Source organism: Coffea eugenioides, chromosome 9 (genome assembly GCF_003713205.1).
Source record: "Coffea eugenioides isolate CCC68of chromosome 9, Ceug_1.0, whole genome shotgun sequence".
NCBI classification, from domain to species: domain Eukaryota; kingdom Viridiplantae; phylum Streptophyta; class Magnoliopsida; order Gentianales; family Rubiaceae; genus Coffea; species Coffea eugenioides.
Window position 1 is genome coordinate 9643702 of NC_040043.1, and position 17378 is coordinate 9661079.

At 39.8% G+C, this 17378-nt stretch overlaps 1 protein-coding gene across 1 annotated transcript; it reads left to right on the top strand.

The window, feature by feature from the left end:
* Positions 1 to 7952: 7952 nt before the first annotated feature.
* LOC113782162 lies at positions 7953 to 11512 on the top strand. The gene is made up of 3 exons (XM_027328069.1): positions 7953 to 8210; positions 8272 to 9441; positions 9809 to 11512. Exons 1-3 carry the CDS (start codon positions 7953 to 7955, stop codon positions 11510 to 11512), a joined length of 3132 nt encoding a protein of 1043 aa, XP_027183870.1.
* Positions 11513 to 17378: the final 5866 nt, after the last annotated feature.

Consider the following 17378-nt stretch of genomic DNA (forward strand, 5'->3'; position numbering starts at 1 on the left):
TGTTAGAAGCCATAAACTATATATAAAAAAAAAATAATAATAAAATAAGAGAAAAATAAATAAAAAAAAAATAAAAACAAGATGAACTCAAAAAGAAACAAATTAATCTGACACCAGTCCCCGGCAACGGCGCCAAAAATTGACAGGTGCCGAACCTGTGCAATAATAAATACCTACTCGAGAAAAATACAGATTTTGTATATAGCGGTGAGTAGGGTCGAATCCACAGGGACTGGGGATAATTTGTTATTCTAGAGTCCAAGGTATAGGGGGTTTTGGATTAAATGCTAACTAAATAAATTAAATGCAGAAAATAATTAATTAAAAGAAATATTTAGAGAAACTCTAGCCAAGGGTATACTTCAGAAATGGTTCATGCAACTGATCATTGATTCAGAGGTAATTCCAACATTTACTAATAGATTGGTTCTAGTTGCCTCGCACGCGCTAAACAACCAACCCTTCCTTAATTTATCGATAGCTAAGGTACGACCGTTAGCTATTTCTCTAACCCAAAAACAACCCTAGGTACGACCGTAGGATTTAATTTCCAGACTGCATTAATAATTAGAAAGGCCCAATCCTGACCAATAAACACGCTACGAGGGTTTATTTAAGTTAGATCGTATATTCCCCTGACATAAACCCAATTATACCAGTTGCTACTGGGATAGAGGCAACGAACAATTACGGATTCAATTACCTCTATTTAGCAAAATAGCCTATATGAATAATTAATTATTGCGCACTAATCAATCATACACAAGAGCTATAACAATTAAAAGCAGGAAACATATGAATACCAATAAATGGAGGAAACAATTAAAATAAATTCGATCTCACAGTAATTGTTGAACCAAGTCTTCAGTTGTCCCCTTGACTAGAATTGAGAGGTTAGTCCTCCATTAATGGAGAACAACCATGCAAAAGAACTAAGAAAAGAAAAACTAAAACTATGCTAAAAGCCTAAACTAAAACTTGTTTCTGCAGAGAGAGAGAGAGCGAGAGCCCGCCTGAAGCCAGCGAAGGGATTGTATTTATAGAGTCCTCGTGCGGCTGTCTCCAAAAGAGACCCAGTAGTCTTCCTGCTTTTGTGGGCCAGCACGTTTAGTCAAAGAAGGAACCCAATCAATTGAAATCCCAATTGAAGTCTTGTTGCCAAATGACTCTTCACGTGCAAATTGGCTAAGTCAGCATTGCTCCAGAATTGTCACCCGCGAAGGAATCTCCAAATATTTGGAAGTTTGCACGTGGCCAACAATCCCGCAAATCCGGCTTTGGACATCATACTTAGGCGTGCCCACGTCTAACTGACAGGAAAGCTTCAAAAGTTAATTTTCCAGCTCCTTTTGCCCCTAAATGCTGCAATTCGCATAGAACACAAAATCATAGTGAAATCCACCGATTAGTGCAGTATTTAGTCCAAATAAATAGGAAAAGCACGTGAGAAGACCGACTAAATTGCACTCTATCAATGCCTAAATTTATATAAGAACTAAGATTTCCTAATATTTACTTAGTAAATATACCTTGCTAAGTCAAATGGTAAGATACCCTTTTTTTTTTTTTCAAATGGTTTGATACATTGAAACAAATATGTGTATGTATATATACCAAAGGTGCAGGGATGCTTGACCCATAGGCTTTCTCCCACAGCAAACTATTAATTTCTGCAGTAGAAAATTCAGTACTTTTGTGAGAGTTCTTAGTTTGTTCAAGATGGGTTGTTGTTTCTCTCAGGTATGTATTTTACTTTTCTAAATTGGTGGCATAATCTTTAAGTTCTTTTTTCTTTTCAAAAAAGAATTGACTTTTAATTGAAAGGAGAAGGAAATATGAGAAGATTTGAATAATTTTAATGAATTAATGTCAATGGCCACACAATAATGTTCAAGTTTATTTATTTATTTCTTCACGTATATTTATGGATGTCCACAAGTCTTTGTGAAAATAAACAGTGCTAGAATGTGATAAACGCTTTCAGTATTTTGGTTTATGATTTAAACTCATTCGGTTTGATTTTCTTCCTTATATATTCTATCACTACTGTCATTAAAAGGGTTATTTGTAATTCTTTCTTTTTTAATTCAGATGCTTTGAATATACTCTTGAGTGATAGCACAGACGACTAAGGCTTTGATTAGTGGCTACTGTTGAACTGTAAATAGTGTTTATATTAAAAAAAATTACGAATTCATTGACTTGAAACTTTTGCCATGCCTCAAAGAACTTGGCATCGACAACTTTTTAAAGCAGAGATCAATATTAGAAGTAATACTATAAATTGCATTATTTAGGGTGTATCTCAATGTAACGTTTGAAGTAAGAATGCAAATACTATTATTTGTTGCTACAATTCAATATTAAAATATTAAAGATTAAAATTCAAAGGGTTAAAATTTTGTTATTCTTTTACCGTTCAAATGAAGAATATCTTGAATATTTTTGTGAAGTATATCTTGAATATTTTTTTAAAATCCTTACTATACTACTTTTTATGATATACCGCGTTTGAAACAAGAAAATTGCATAAAAACGTGTTTTGTGAATAACTATAACAGAAACACAAAATCCAGATAATCAAGAGTTCAAGAGCACGTATTTGTTTATCATTCTTTTAGTAAATCTCTCTTACTCTATATTAAAGGCTACAATCTTTTTTAAACTGTGTAGATGAAATGTTTAGTGCAACTAGTTTTTGTTTGCATGAAAAGCACTAATGCTCTTTCTTATATGACTGAAATTGAACCAAAGAGTGAGAAGCCGAAACCAGCTTCGGCGGCCCCAGAACCAGCTTCAGCTCCAAATTCCCTAGCAGCAGCTTCCTCGCCACCACGAGGCCCGCCAAGGCCCCAGAATCCACATCCATTTGAAGCACTTTTTAATGATGAAAATCCTAATGCTTGCAATATTTCGTAATTCTTAATTAGCTACCACTTTTTGTTTCTTGCTTTATTCAAGTGGTTCTAGTTTGATTATATCATTTTTCAGATGGTGAGTTATTATGTTTAGTTGAGAAATTTACATTAAGATTTTTATCTATGTTCAATTTTGGTAATCCAATAAGCTTCTTTATGTTTGCTTCGGAGTTAAAAATTTGTTTTACTTTTTGGGTGACTTAACATATCATATTATTCAAAGAATATATATATTTGGCCTTCTAAAGGCACACGAGCGTTAATATAGGTTAGGTTAGTTTGAGGATTGATTTGTTGTATAAAACACCTGTTCATGATTGTAGTTGTTCATTTTTGTGTAAGATATACAGTTCTCTAATGGTGCATTTCCTCGTGGCTTTGGCCCTTTTGTATCGTTCATTTTGAGTTCGATTTGAAATTGTTTAGCAACTACGTTGGTAAATGTGCATAAATGAAATTGGCTTTGATCTCAAGATAACTAGCTTGAAAGGGTAAGCTTGAATTACATTTGGATGGATTACCTTTTAAGTGCAAGATTTCCATGCATGTATATCTGGAGGGCCGTTCTTTTCAATATTCTGCTTAAGATGTTAGAATAGAAGTCCTAGTTTAAAAGAATAGTAAGGGTACGTAATAGTAAATTTTAAATCTCAACGGTGCCTGCCTCTACCCTTCCTCTATTAGGCTTGCTCATGGTGGTGATTTTGGTCTGTACATTTATACTTCAAGCAAAAAGGTGATCATCATTGGGTATTTGGATGAAATCACAAACATGGCAGATTTAAATTTGGAGCTTTGTAGAAAGAATGTTGCTATGTAAGATGTGCGAGCATTATTGATCATATGATGCATAGAACACTATGAAACATGTAATGGATCCTATGTAGCTTGTCCAAGGGTGTCTGTCTTGCATGTTGCTCCTAAGTGTAACAGCTACCGATTTAAATCTTCTGAGGCATCAAACACGGAGAAACGAACTCGAACAACGAAAGTGATATTTATACTTGATCTAACTTTGGATAATTATTTGTAAAAATTCTAAATAATGCTTAGCAAAATTACTATTGGTGTTGTTTATGTAGAAAAGATAAAGTCGAATAAAAATTGTAACAGCAATTTGTGGGGTAGTAGGGCAGAAGGGGGGGAAACTTCTGTAACATGGAATAGTGGATGGGGGAGAGCTTCTCCGCTCCGTAGGGCAGGAAGGTACACCGGCCATCAAGATTTTACAAATATTGATGGAGTCCTTCAAAAAATTTGAAAATTTTATTTATATTCATGTAGAAATTGGAATTCGATCCCCCTAAGATTTTAGAATTCTTGTATATTTCCTTCAAACATTAAATGTCTTCTTTATGTATTTTTGACAAATTAGACCTCCCCCCTCCTCCTCCTCCCCAAACCAATAAACCAAATCTCAACTTTTGGTTACGCTAGTGCCCATCCTAAGCCTCAAAGCCTTTGGCTCTCCATGAACACACCAAAAAGGAGAAAAAAAGGTAGAGGAAAGAACCAACCACTGCACAAGATAAAACTCATAACCATCACTGAAATTTGCTCTAAGGATGTCAATCTCCAATGAAGCAAACAATTTGCCAAGCTTGCAAGAACGCATGCTTTAATTCCAATTGTCGCTAGGCAATAATCTGTCTGTCTCAAAATGTTTATTGCATTTTGGAAAGTGCGCTTTTTGTCAACTTGGTGTAATATCTGCATCTATTTTACATAATTACTATTATTGACGTGATGTAAACAAAGAAGGTAGGGCTGGCAGCACTATTGTGTTCTTATTCAAAATTTTGAATAATCGGTTTTTGCCTTTTTGGCCCAAGAACACTATTAGCAATCAATCGAACCGTTCAAAAAGCATACAGTTTTTGCCCTAAGGGTATCTCTTAGGAAAAAAACCATTAAATTTAATGAGAGATGAAAACCAGTTATTTTCTTTGGGGTTATTATTACTTTACTCTCGTAACGTTCGGTGCAATTATTAATTTCCCCCTTAACGTTACTTTCTAGTCACTTTGTTCCCAAGACCAACGGTCAAATTTAACAGAATTTGTTATTTAAAGTAAAAAAGACATGTTTAGACCTTAAAATTATTATCACTTTACTCCTATAAACTATAGTCTCAATATCAATTTATCCCCTAGAGTTATTTTTTAAGCAATGTATCCCATCATTAAACCAACTTAGCAAGTTAAAGAACTTTAGAAAAAAGTATCATAAAAATAATAAAAAATTTAGAGGGGTTCTTTTCCTTTTTAGTATCAAGAAAAAGAAGTCAAAGTGTTAATCCATTTCTTCTTGGCAATCTTATTAATATTGAAAAAAATTAGAAAGATGGGGAGGAGGAGGGGGATGGAAAGAGAGAGAGAGAGAGCTCAATTCTTTTTTAAAAAAGATACAAATAAGAAAGAATTAAATATTTTTATTATTTTAAAATTATTTCATTTTTCTATTTACCACCACATTTCAATCCTTATCTCAACAACATTAAAGTAATAAGATAATGTTAGATTCTTCTTTATTTTTTTTCTTTGCAAAATCTAATTTTCTGTCTCCTTCTTTCCCATCTCTTTTTCTTTTTCTAGTATTAATAAGTGTGAAAAAAGAAATTTGAGAAAATCCTTCTATTTCTATGTTATTAGATCTCTCAAAGTGAAAAAGTGGAAGAATAACCATTTCTATTTTTTTATTTTTAATTGTATATAAAAAAGGTAAATATATTTAAAAAAATTTGACCATAGTAGTTAGATTAACAATGAGATAAAATGCCTAGAAAATAATGTAAGGAATTAAAACAATTGTATCACTATAATTTCAAGGGATAAGTGATAATAACAATATGATAATGCTATAAAATAAAGGGGTATTTTTGTCCAAAATTTCTTAACATGTTGTGTTGAATTATTCATGGGGGTGAAGTGACTAAAAAATAACCTTAGGAGATAAACTGATAGTAGTGATATAGTTTAAGGGGGTAAAGTGATAATAACCTTTTTCTTTGGTGTTTTTGTTAGTCACTTAATTCAACTTAAAAGGGTAAGTCTTGAACTACTTCCCATTTATTATACCTAATTTGCATTTTACACAAGGAAAAGGGAATTCTTGCCGGTACAAAATTGACCAGTACTATTAAGGAGATAGCAATTGATTTGAATTCCAAGAATATTGGAACTTATTAACCTTATCTGACTACACATTCCATGAATCGCAAAAGGAATCTTTCACTGTCTATGTTAATGACTAGCAAACTTAACAAATAGAGAATATAGATGCCTAAAGTTAAAAAAGAACAAAGATTTCCTAATAATTACTTAGTAAATATACCTTGCTAAATCAAATTGTTAGATACATTGAAACAAATATGTGTGTATATATCCCAAAGGTGCAGGGATGCTTGACCCATAGGCTTTCTCCCGCAGCAAATATTAATTTCTGCAATAGAAAATTCAATACTTTTGAGAGAGTTCTTAGTTTGTTCATGATGGGCTGTTGTTTCTCTAAGGTATGTATTTTATTTTTCTAAATTAGTGGAATAATCTTTAAGTTCTTTTTTTTATCAAAAAAAAATTTGAGTTTCAATTGAAAGGAGAAGGTTTGAATAATTTTAAAGAATTAATGTCAATGGCCATATAATAATGTTCAAGTTTATTTATTTATTTCTTCACGTATATTTATCAAGTCTTTGTGAAAATAAATAGTACTAGAATGTGATAAACACTATCAATATTTTTGCTTATGATTTAAACTCATTCGGTTTGATTTTTTTTTTTTATTGATTTTCTTCTTTATATATTCTGTTACTACTGTCATTCAAAGGGTTATTTGTAATTCTTTTTTTTTTTAATTCAGATGCATTGAATATACTCTTCCGTGATAGCACAGATGACTAAGGCTTTGATTAGTGGCTAATGTTGAACTGTAAATAGTGTTTATATTAAAAAAATACGAATTCATTGACTTGGAACTTTTGCCATGCCTAAAAGAACTCAGCATCGACAAATTTTTAAAGTAGAGATCAATATAGAAGTAATACTATAAATTGCATTATTTAGCGTGTATCTTAATGTAACGTTTGAAGTAAGCACGCAAATACTATTATTTGTTGCTACAATTCAATATTAAAATATTAAAGATTAAAATTCAAAGTGTTAAAATTTTGTCATTCCTTTACCGTTCGGATGAAGAATATCTTGAAAATTTTTGTTGAAGAATATCTTGAATATTTTTTTTAAATCCTTACTATACTGCTTTTTATGATATACCATGTGTGAAACAAGATAATTGCATAAAAATGTGTTTTATGAATAACTATAACAGAAACACAAAATCTGGAAAATCAAGAGTCCAAGTGCACATATTTGTTTTTCATTCTTTTGGTAAATCCCTCTTACTGTATATTAAAGGCTTCAATCTTTTTAAACTGCGTAGATGAAATGTTTTAGTGCAACTAATTTTTGTTTGCATGAAAATCACTAATGCTCTTTAATATATTTGACTGAAATTGAACCAAAGAGTGAGAAGCCGAAACCAGCTCCGGCGGCACCAGCTCCAGCGGCACTAGCTCCGGCAGCACCAGCTCAGGAGGCGGCTCAAGATTCCCCAGCAGCAGCTTCACGGGCAGGTCCATCACAACCATCTCCACATGAAGTAACTTATTACCAAGCACCCCGGCCACCACGAGGCCTGCCAAGGCCCCAGAATCTACATCCATATATATTTTTTTTTTGTCAAAACGATAATATTTGTATTGATTTAGAACTTGATAATACAAGTATGCTTTACAAAAGGGGCTAGTTGCCCTCACAATCCTTTCTTGCTAGATCTTTAATCCAGTCCGGGAAATTTGATTCCCAATATACATCATTAACTAGCTTCAAAGTGAATTTTGCTGAAAGACAATATTCAAATAATCTAAAAAGAACAGTAATAGAGAATGTAGCGACGAAGGGCCTCCTCTACCAACGTACTTTCTTTCTCTCGCAACTAGGGTTGGTGGCGGCTGCTAGGTTTTGCATGTCCACGGCCATGGAGGCCCTCCAGCCTCACGCTGGGGGCCAGGCTCCTTCATCTCCATCTTTTCTCCGCAAGTCCTTTGCTGCTTTATTTTCAAACAATACAGCCACGCCTTCGCTGTCCGTTCTGGCGACTCCCTCCACCCACAAAGGGGAGCCTGCGCTGATATTCTCACAAGTAGCCATGGAGAAGCTTGCTGCCCCATATCGACTTGCATTGGTGGGCAAGTTCTCAAGGGGTCGACCGAAGCTAGAGGAGTTTTTTGCGCAAGTTAGACTTGCGTGACCCAGCGACTGTGGGCTTGTTGGACGCACGCCATGTGCTGCTGCAGTTCCATTCGGATGCTGATTTCCACAGAGTGTGGGCAAGGGGGATTTGGTACGTTCATGGACATCCGATGAGGGTCTTTAAATGGACTCCATCATTTCATGTAGATCGTGAGCCATCTGTTGTCCTAGTGTGGTTCCAGATGCCCAAGCTGCCCTTGCATTTGTTCCATAAGGAAACGTTGTTCCAAATTGCGGAGGTGGTGGGCGTGCCTCTGTTAGTTGATGCAGCAACTTTGGCGGTTTCCAGACCTAGCGTTGCTAGGGTCTGCGTGGAGGTGGACTTGATGAAGCAAAGGCCTTCGAGGGTATGGATTGGGACCGGACAGCATGATGGATTCTGGCAGGAGCTGGTGCCGGAAAACCTTCCCCCTTATTGTTCCCACTGCTTCAGGCAGGGGCACACGGAGGTGGGTTGCCATGTGTTGCACCCAGCATTGAAGCCTGTCAAAGTGGGGGGAGATGGGGAGAGGCTTGGGCAGCCTGCTGAAAGGGGCATTAAGCCCAGGCAGAGGCAGCGCGAGGGGGTGCAAGATAGCACAGCGCTGGTTGCAAATTCAGCAGCGGTTGAGGAGGCCGCAGCGACGAAGGTGTCCGGCTTGGAGCCGCCGAGCGAGACGGCAGCGCTGGTGGAGTCTCAAGCTATGGTTGGTGCTATGGTGTCCACATCCCAATCCGCTGGTGCTACGGCTGCATTGGCGGAGCCGCAGACAGTGGTAGCGGTCGAGGTTGCCGAGCAACTTTCTGCAGAGGTGGTGGTGTCGGCTGAGAAGGAGTTGAACCATGAGCAGGAGTTCGGCGATAATGGTGCAGTAGCCGTTGAAGGATTTGAGGTGGTGTTGGTGGGAGGGCAGGATTTGAGCAAGGAGGAAGATGATTACGGTAATGATGTGCGCATGGGATCAGCGGAACGGCGTCCAACAGAGGCTCACATGGGTTCTAAAGATGTCTTGGCAGAAGAGGAAGAGCTTCGTGAGTTGCAGGAGCGGGTGGGTAACCTGTCACCAAGAGGTGATTCTCACATGGTGCCTGACGTACTATCTTCGATGGTAAGTGACCATCAGTTGGGTGCACTGAACCTGGAGCCTAACGAATTATCTCTGGTGCGGCAAGTTGAGCCGCAGAAGAAAGGTACTAAGGTCAATGCTATGTCTAGTCGTATTTTACGCTCTAAAGTAATCGCTCCACAAAATTCTTGCTTAGCGTTATCTGATGATTAGATGTCTTTTTTGGAATATTCGGGGTGTCTCTCGCGCCCCTAATTTAAAAAGGTTACGCAAACTTGTTAAACTTTATTCAGTGTCTTTGGTGGCGATTTGTGAACCTAAGACATCCCTACTGAACCTGGATTCTATCCATGTGAAGGTGGGAATGGACTTAGCTGTTACAAATCAATCAGGTAGTGTTTGGATTTTGTACAATTCGTTGTTTGATTGCCATACTATAGGAGAATCGGAGTAGCACATCACGCTGCGCGTGATTTCTCAATTATTGCCTGAGGAGATATACTTTTCATTTGTTCATGCAAAGTGCACTGCCCAGGAGAGGGAAGGGCTATGGGGAGAGCTTTTGCGAGAGAAGCAGGAGGTTAAGCCCTGGTTTCTGGTGGGGGATTTTAACGTGATTTTGTCTGCAGAGGAGAAACGGGGCGGCGTTCCTTTCAGGCAGGCTGATAGGATGGAATTAGCACAGTTCATGTCTTTAGCAGGGGTTGGAGATGCTGGCTTCTCGGGGTCTAGGTATAATTGGTGCAATAATAGGCAGGGTATGGCTAGGGTTTGGAGACGGTTAGACAGGCTGTTGATTAACTCAGCGGCTATGAGGATGGAATGTGATTTCACAGTACGGCATTTGGGGAGGGACCCTTCGGATCATGAGCCACTTCTGTTATCTGCGGTGACGAGATTGGATGGTAAGCCATCGCCATTCCGCTTCTTGAATGTTTGGACAACAAAACCTGGTTTCCTGGATGTTGTTAAACAGTGTTGGTCTGGCTCCCTTCCTGGTTCGCCTCTCAAGGTTTTATCGGAGAAGCTCCGAAAGATGAAACAAGCGCTTCGCCAATGGTCTAGGAGTTCTTTTGGGGATATATTCTTGGAGATTCGGTCGGCGGAGCAAAAGGTGGCAGAGGCTGAACTAGCCCATGATGACAACCCTTCCGAGGAATTACTGATACAACTACACAAGGCACGAGCTCGGTTGCGCAATGCTTTGGTGGTTGAAGAAGAGTATTGGAAGCAGAAAGCTCGGGTTAAGTGGCTGGCGGACGGTGACCGGAATACGGCTTTCTTTCATTCTGTTGTGACGGAGAGGCGGAGAAAGTCGGTTATTCATCGGATTCGGAGGACAAATGGCGACTGGGTGGACGATGAGGCAAGTATTTGTAATGAGGCCGTCTCTTTCTTTCAGGGTTTGTTTACAGAGGAGGTGGGAAGAGCCTCCAGTGACATGTTGGAGGTCATTCCGAGGGTTCTTAATGATCAGGATAACAGCGGGCTAACAGAGATCCTTTCTATGGACGAAGTGAAGGAGGTCCTGTTTTCAATGGATGGGGACAGTGGCGCGGGTCCGGATGGCTTTACAGGGAAGTTTTTCACGGCGGCTTGGGAGGTGGTTGCTGAGGATGTTCACCGGGCCATAGAGAGCTTCTTTTGTGGCGCGGAGTTGCCCGCTACTGCCATTGTTTTGTTGCCTAAGGTTCTCTGCCCACAGGATTTTACACAATTCAGACCGATAAGTTTATGCAACTTTGTCAATAAGGCCATCTCTAAACTCTTATCCGTCCGACTAGCTAGGGTCCTTCCGCGGATTATCTCGCCGCAGCAGAGTGGTTTCGTGCCAGGACGACAAATGGCGGATAACTTTCTCTTAACTCAGGAGTTGTTGAGCGATATTAGGAAACCCAACCGGGGAGGGAATGTGGTGCTCAAGTTGGATATGATGAAGGCCTACGATAGGGTATCATGGCTGTTTTTAATACAAGTCCTTCGGTGGTTTGGGTTTAGCGAGCTGTGGATTGATATGGTGTGGAGGCTGGTCTCAAATGTATGGTTTTCTGTCATTGTGAATGGCTCGCTGAAGGGGTTTTTCAAGTCCACCCAAGGTTTGCGCCAGGGTGATCCGATATCGCCGGCTTTGTTTGTCATTGGAGCGGAGGTGCTTTCGCGTTCTCTGAATGCCTTGGCGGTGATAGGCGTTTCCATCCCTTCAAAGTTTCGAGTGGATGCCCTATGGTCACGCACTTGACATATGCAGACGATGTGATTATTTTCACCAGCGGCATCAAGGCCTCGGTGCAGTTGGTCAAGCAGGTAGTCAATGGGTATTGTTCTCTGTCGGGGCAGTGAGTTAACTGTTAGAAGAGTTGTTTTTTGGTGCACCCCAAGGTGCCTCCGCAACGACGAGCAATGATCAGGACGGTTACAGGCTTCTCTCACAAGTCATTTCCTATCAAATACCTTGGATGTCCGCTGTACATTGGGAGGAGACGAGTGTATTATTTTGCAGATGTCTGCAGTGCGGTAACGGCTAGGATTTTATCATGAAAAAATCGGGTCCTATCGTCTGGGGGCAAACTAGTTTTGCTCAGAAGCGTGCTGTCTTCAATCCCGATCCACTTGTTAGCGGCGACATCACCGCCAAAGACAGTGTTTGTGTCCCTCGAGAAGGTGATGGCAGCGTTTTTGTGGGGCTCATCAGAGATTGGTCCTATGTGGCAGTGGATAAGTTGGGGGGAGCTATGCCGGCCTCCGGAGGCAGGTGGGGTCGGATTTCGTAGTATTGCTGAGGTGTATGACGCACTCTCCATTAAGCTTTGGTGGAATTTTCGGCAGCAAAGGTCGCTATGGGCGCAATTTCTGTCAGCGAAATATTGTAAAGGAGTGCATCCTTGTTTGGCAGAAGAGGTCTCTTCACAGTCCTACACTTGGCGGAGATTGAGGTCAGTTCAGGATTTGGCGGAGGAGCATATCGGCTGGGTCCTTGGTGAGGGTTCCATGGATTTCTGGCATGATAATTGGATGGGTACAGGAGCGTTGTGCCATCGGGTAGATATTTTTCATGAGCATAGGGTGGCGGATCTTGTCTTTCAGGCACAATGGAACTGGCGACTCCTTAATCAGATATTGGCGCTGGAGCTGGTGAGGCAAGTGGTGCAGGTATGTCCACGGGCCTCTAAAGGTGCGGATAGGATGGTTTGGGCGTCAACGGCTGATGGGGCGTTCTCGGTAGCCTCGGCTTACTCCGTTGTTACAAAGTCGGCTACTTGTTCTTGGGTTGCTTCAAAAGTTTGGCTGCAGGGTTGCCCTCTCAAGATTTCCTTCTTCATGCTCCGGCTGTTGCGGTCGCGCCTTCCCCTTATGGACATGCTACGGAGATTTGGGGTTCAAGGCCCGTCTAGGTGTCGGTGTTGCTCTAAGCCGGGTGAGGAAGGGATCCAGCACACCTTCTGCACGGGGGAATTAGCAAAGGCTGTTTGGGCTAGCTTTGAGGAATGTCAGGGGGAGTTGGCTAGGGTTTCCACGGTGTGTCATCTGGTTGTACGGTGGTGGTTGCGCCGGGGACATAATGTGTACCTCAAGTTCGTATATCGGTTACTCCCAATGCTGGTCTGTTGGGAGTTGTGGAAAGCGCGAAACACAGGGGTATTTGAGGGGAGGAGAGTGGTGAGTACGGAGGTGGTGCGTCAGGTATTTCTACAATTCTGTGCTTTATTTCATTGCCGTTTCCCGAAGATAGATGGCTCTTTTGGGTCATGGGATGCTTTTCACTCGGCATTGGTGGGTATGAGGCGGAGGGTTTCTATTATTCAGGTGGCATGGGTGGCTCCTACAGGAGGGTATAAATTGAATTCAGATGGATGCTCTAGAGGGAATCCGGGAATTAGTGGAGGTGGATGTGTGGTGCGTGATAGGGACGGGAAACTCATTTTCGGCTATTCTTGTTTCTTTGGTTCCTTGACGAGTTTGCATGCGGAGCTCAGGGCAATACTGTTTGGGGTGCGGTTATGTGTCGCTCAGGGTTTGCATGGGTTGCATATCGAGTCGGATTCGCTCAGCTTGGTGCGGATTCTGCAATGAAGTCAAAGCTGCCCGTGGCGACTCCAACAAGAGATGTCCGAGTTGATCAACTATAAGCCGTACTTCACGGAGATCACGCATTGCTATCGAGAGGCAAACAAGCCTGCTGATTGCCTAGCTAACATGGGAGCGGATTCGGAGCAGGAGAGGGTCTTTACTAGCCTTTCTGCTTTGCCTTGTAATGTTCAGGGGGAACTGGCTTTGGAGCGCGTAGGGTTTCCTAATTTTCGTAGGAGGTGGGGTGGATGAGCGTTGTATGCTTTCTTTCGCTTGCTCTCAAGTTCAATAAAGCGTTTTTATTTGGATTAAAAAAAAATGAATTTTGCTAGCCTATGACATACTTCATTTCCTTCCCTATGTGTAAAGGAGAAAAAGCATTGATCAAAAAACTCCCTCAATTTTTGTATATCCTCCAATATCACAGCATAGTTGCAGTTGTTGCATGAGACTGTTAGGATGCAGTCTATCACACTTTTGTAGTCTGATTGTATTTCAATCTTCCTCCAGCCTGCTTCTTTTCCTAGTTGCATTGCTGCTCTGATTGCCGTAGCCTCCTCTAGTTATGGTTCCCCCAATTTCTCCTCCATTATGGCCCACACTTTCATGATCTCTCCTTTCTAGTTCCTAGCAACAATTCCTTTACCAGTTCTGATCATCTGTACTGAAATTGCAGCATCAGTGTTTATCTTGTACACACCTTCTATTGGAGGCTTCCATCTTCTAACATGCTGATTGGGGTTTGCTTCAGCAATGCTAGCTCTGCCTTCTAATTCCACAGCTTCCTTGAATTCCATCCATTCTGAGCTTTCCTTACAATTGTGATTTCCTTCACTTTTGCATTGTCAAAAATGACCTTGTTCCTTGCTTTCCAGATTTGCCAGAGGATATTAATTGTTAGTTCTATATGTTCCTTACCATTGACTCTTTGAGTTGCTTCTAAGAGTCCTTCCCACCATCTCCAGAAACAAGCTTGCAAGTCTATTAGTCCATCCCAGCTGATTGGACTGAGTTTCCAAATCTTCTTAGCATAGTCACATTCAAAAAACATATGCTCTAGAGTTTCAATTCCATCCCCACAGCTTGTGCATATGTTGTCCCCCTTTCCTGTTCTTCTGTGCACCAAATCTTTGACTGGAATACAGTTTTACAGACATTTCCAAATAAAGTGTTTCAATTTGTGTTTAACATTTGTTCCCCACACTTTTTTCCACAAACTTTCCTTCCTGTTATGGCTACTTGTCTGCTCCTTGCTTTGCACTGATTTTGTTGCCTGAGCCTCCATTTCCTTTGCTAGTGCATAACCTGATCTCACTGTGTACTCTCCATTCCTGGAATGGTTCCAAATTAGCCTGTCTTTTCTTTGGTATATACTGAGTGGTATTTTTGCAATCTTTTGGGCCATCTCTCTACTAAAGATTTTATTCAGTAACACCTTATCCCATTGTCCTTACTTAATCAAATCTTTGACGTATTGGACGTCCCTATTTGCTGCATTAACTTGTTCCACTCTACCATCTCTTGAATCTAGTATCCATCTGTCTTGCCACACCTTGATAGTACTCCCATCCCCAACTTGTTTTCTTATGCCATTTATCAAAAGGAATCTTGCACTCAGTAGGCTCTTCTATAGGTATGATGCTGATGTAGAAGCTTGCCTCATCCAGTCCTGTTCTCTTTTCATGTATTTTGCTCTCATAACTCTACTGACAAGTCTGTTAGGCTGATCAATGATTCTCCACAGTTGCTTTGCTAGCAAGGTTGTGTTGAACATTTCCAGGTCCCTGAAGCCTAATCCTCTCTTTCCTTTAACCTCAGTAAGTGCACTCCATTTAGTCCAATGTATTTTCCTTTGATGCTCATCCGCCCCCCACCAAAATCTTGCCATTTGTTTACTAATGTCTATGCACATTCCTTTTGGGATTCTAAAGCAAGACATTGTGTAATTTGGGAGGGCCATTATCACAGATTTCAGCAGTACTTCTTTCCTAGCTAAGCTCAGCAAAGTCCTTTTCCAACCTTGTAGTTTCTGTGTTACACTTCCTTTCACTTCCCCAAACACCTGATTCTTTGTTCTTCCTATCACCATTGGGAGACCAAGATACTTCCCACTGGCTGTTTCTCTTAGGTTTCCAAGTATGCTGCATACTTCCTGTCTGATGTCCAGGTCAGTGTTTCTGCTGTAGTAGATAGCAGACTTTTCAAAGTTGACTAGTTGTCCAGATGCTCTTGCATATTTGTTCAACATCTCTTTAACCTTCCAAGCTTCTTGGTTTGAGGCCTTGCAGCACAGCAAAGCATCATCTACGAAAAAAAGATGTGTGATGGGAGGACATTTTCTCCCCACTTGAATACCTGCCCACCACTTGTTTGCAGCAGCTTTGTTTATCAAGTTTGAAAGTGCCTCTGCAACAAACAAAAATAAGTAAGGGGATAACGGGTCTCCCTGCCTAATACCCCTCTTAGGTTGGACATATCCTACTTTTTCACCATTAAGGTTAAAGGAGTAGAATACAGTAGAGAGGCAATTCATAATCCATCTAACCCAAATGGGACAAAAACCCATTTTTAACATGATTCTTCCTAGAAATTGCCACTCCACTCTGTCATAAGCTTTGGACATGTCAAGCTTGATAGTCATAAAGCCTATTCTACCTGTTCTTTTATTTTTTAGGAAATGCATATGAAACACTTTTTAGTGATGAAAATCCTAATGCTTGCACTATTTCGTAATTCTTAATTAGCTACCACTTTTTGTGTCTTGCTTCATTCAAGAGGTTCTAGTTTAATTATATCATTTTTCAGATGATAAGTTATTATATGTAGTTAAGTAATTTACATTAAGATTTTTATCTATGTTCAATTTTGGGAATCCTATAAGTTTCTTTTTGTTTGCTTCGGAGTTAAAAATTGGTTTACATTTTGGGTGACTTAACATATCATATTATTCAAAGAATATATATATATATTTGTCCTTCTAAAGGCGCCCGAGCGTTAATATAGGTTAGGTTGAAATGAAAAAAAAAAAAAAAGGAACGGCTTAATCTAGACTTCTTTAATTTTGTGGCTTGATAGTTTGTATCTGCGATCAGAATCCCCTTTTTCATTATTTCCATAGAATGGGTGAGCAAATAAGAGTTAATCATTAATGGGAAGTATTAAAATTTTTGCGTCTATCCGAACTACATTATAAAAAGTTTAACAAAAATCCAATGCTATATTATGTAATTATATATTTAACAACTGATGTATTTTCTTTGAATCTCAGATTTGGGTATTTCGTGTTGGGGCCTAATGAAAGAGCACATAAAAATTACCATCTATGTAACAAAGAACATAAAAAATATGGTTGGTCCATTTTTAAAATTACCACCTTTTAGCACTTTAGCCGAGAAAATTTACCACTTACAAATAAAAATGATAATAATAATAGTAACACCAAGTTCACTTGTTATTGTGTGTCAAAGGCACTATGAACCTTATCGTTACAGAGTGTAATTGACACAAAAGAATTTCTACAAATTTGGAAAGAAGAATTTTGGAAGTCAATAGGAAGAGAGTCAAGGTCGTGAAGCCGGGTTCTAAAACTTTCCAACTACTGAAGTTCGGGAATGTTATGCCCCACCTTTCCATGTAAGTTTTATGTAACGACTAAAGAGGTTTTACATCTCCTTGTAAATGGCTTTCTGTTGCAAACGACTCTTATCACTTTAGTGCATGGTTGTGCGTGTTGTAATCCCTATTGTTGTGGGTTTCCTCTTTGTTCTAGATATGAGTTGCAATGTAGCATAAGCCAATTTGGTGCAACATTTGCCAAATGTGATTTTTCACTCCAAGACTAGCTAGATAACGTCGTATAAGACCTCAGGCTGATGAGTTCTTGTAAACGTGAATTTTCGCGCCTCTCATGTCTTAACCAAAATTAATTTCTCGGTTATTTAGTGCTGGCAGATGGCAAAATAATTATGCGTGCATCCAAACACTCCCCAGAGGGTTTCTTCTCATATATAATATCTTTTAGAGTTTTAATGTTGGAA

Excerpts from the sequence above, each read along its gene's own strand:
- LOC113782162 (XM_027328069.1), top strand. The coding sequence starts at position 7,953 with ATGGAGGCCCTCCAGCCTCACGCTGGGGGCCAGGCTCCTTCATCTCCA. Across the intron at positions 8,211-8,271 it reads TAGAGGAGTTTTTTGCGCAA|TTCCATTCGGATGCTGATTT; the intron begins GTTAGACTTGCG and ends GTGCTGCTGCAG. Across the intron at positions 9,442-9,808 it reads GTCGTATTTTACGCTCTAAA|GAGAGGGAAGGGCTATGGGG; the intron begins GTAATCGCTCCA and ends TGCACTGCCCAG.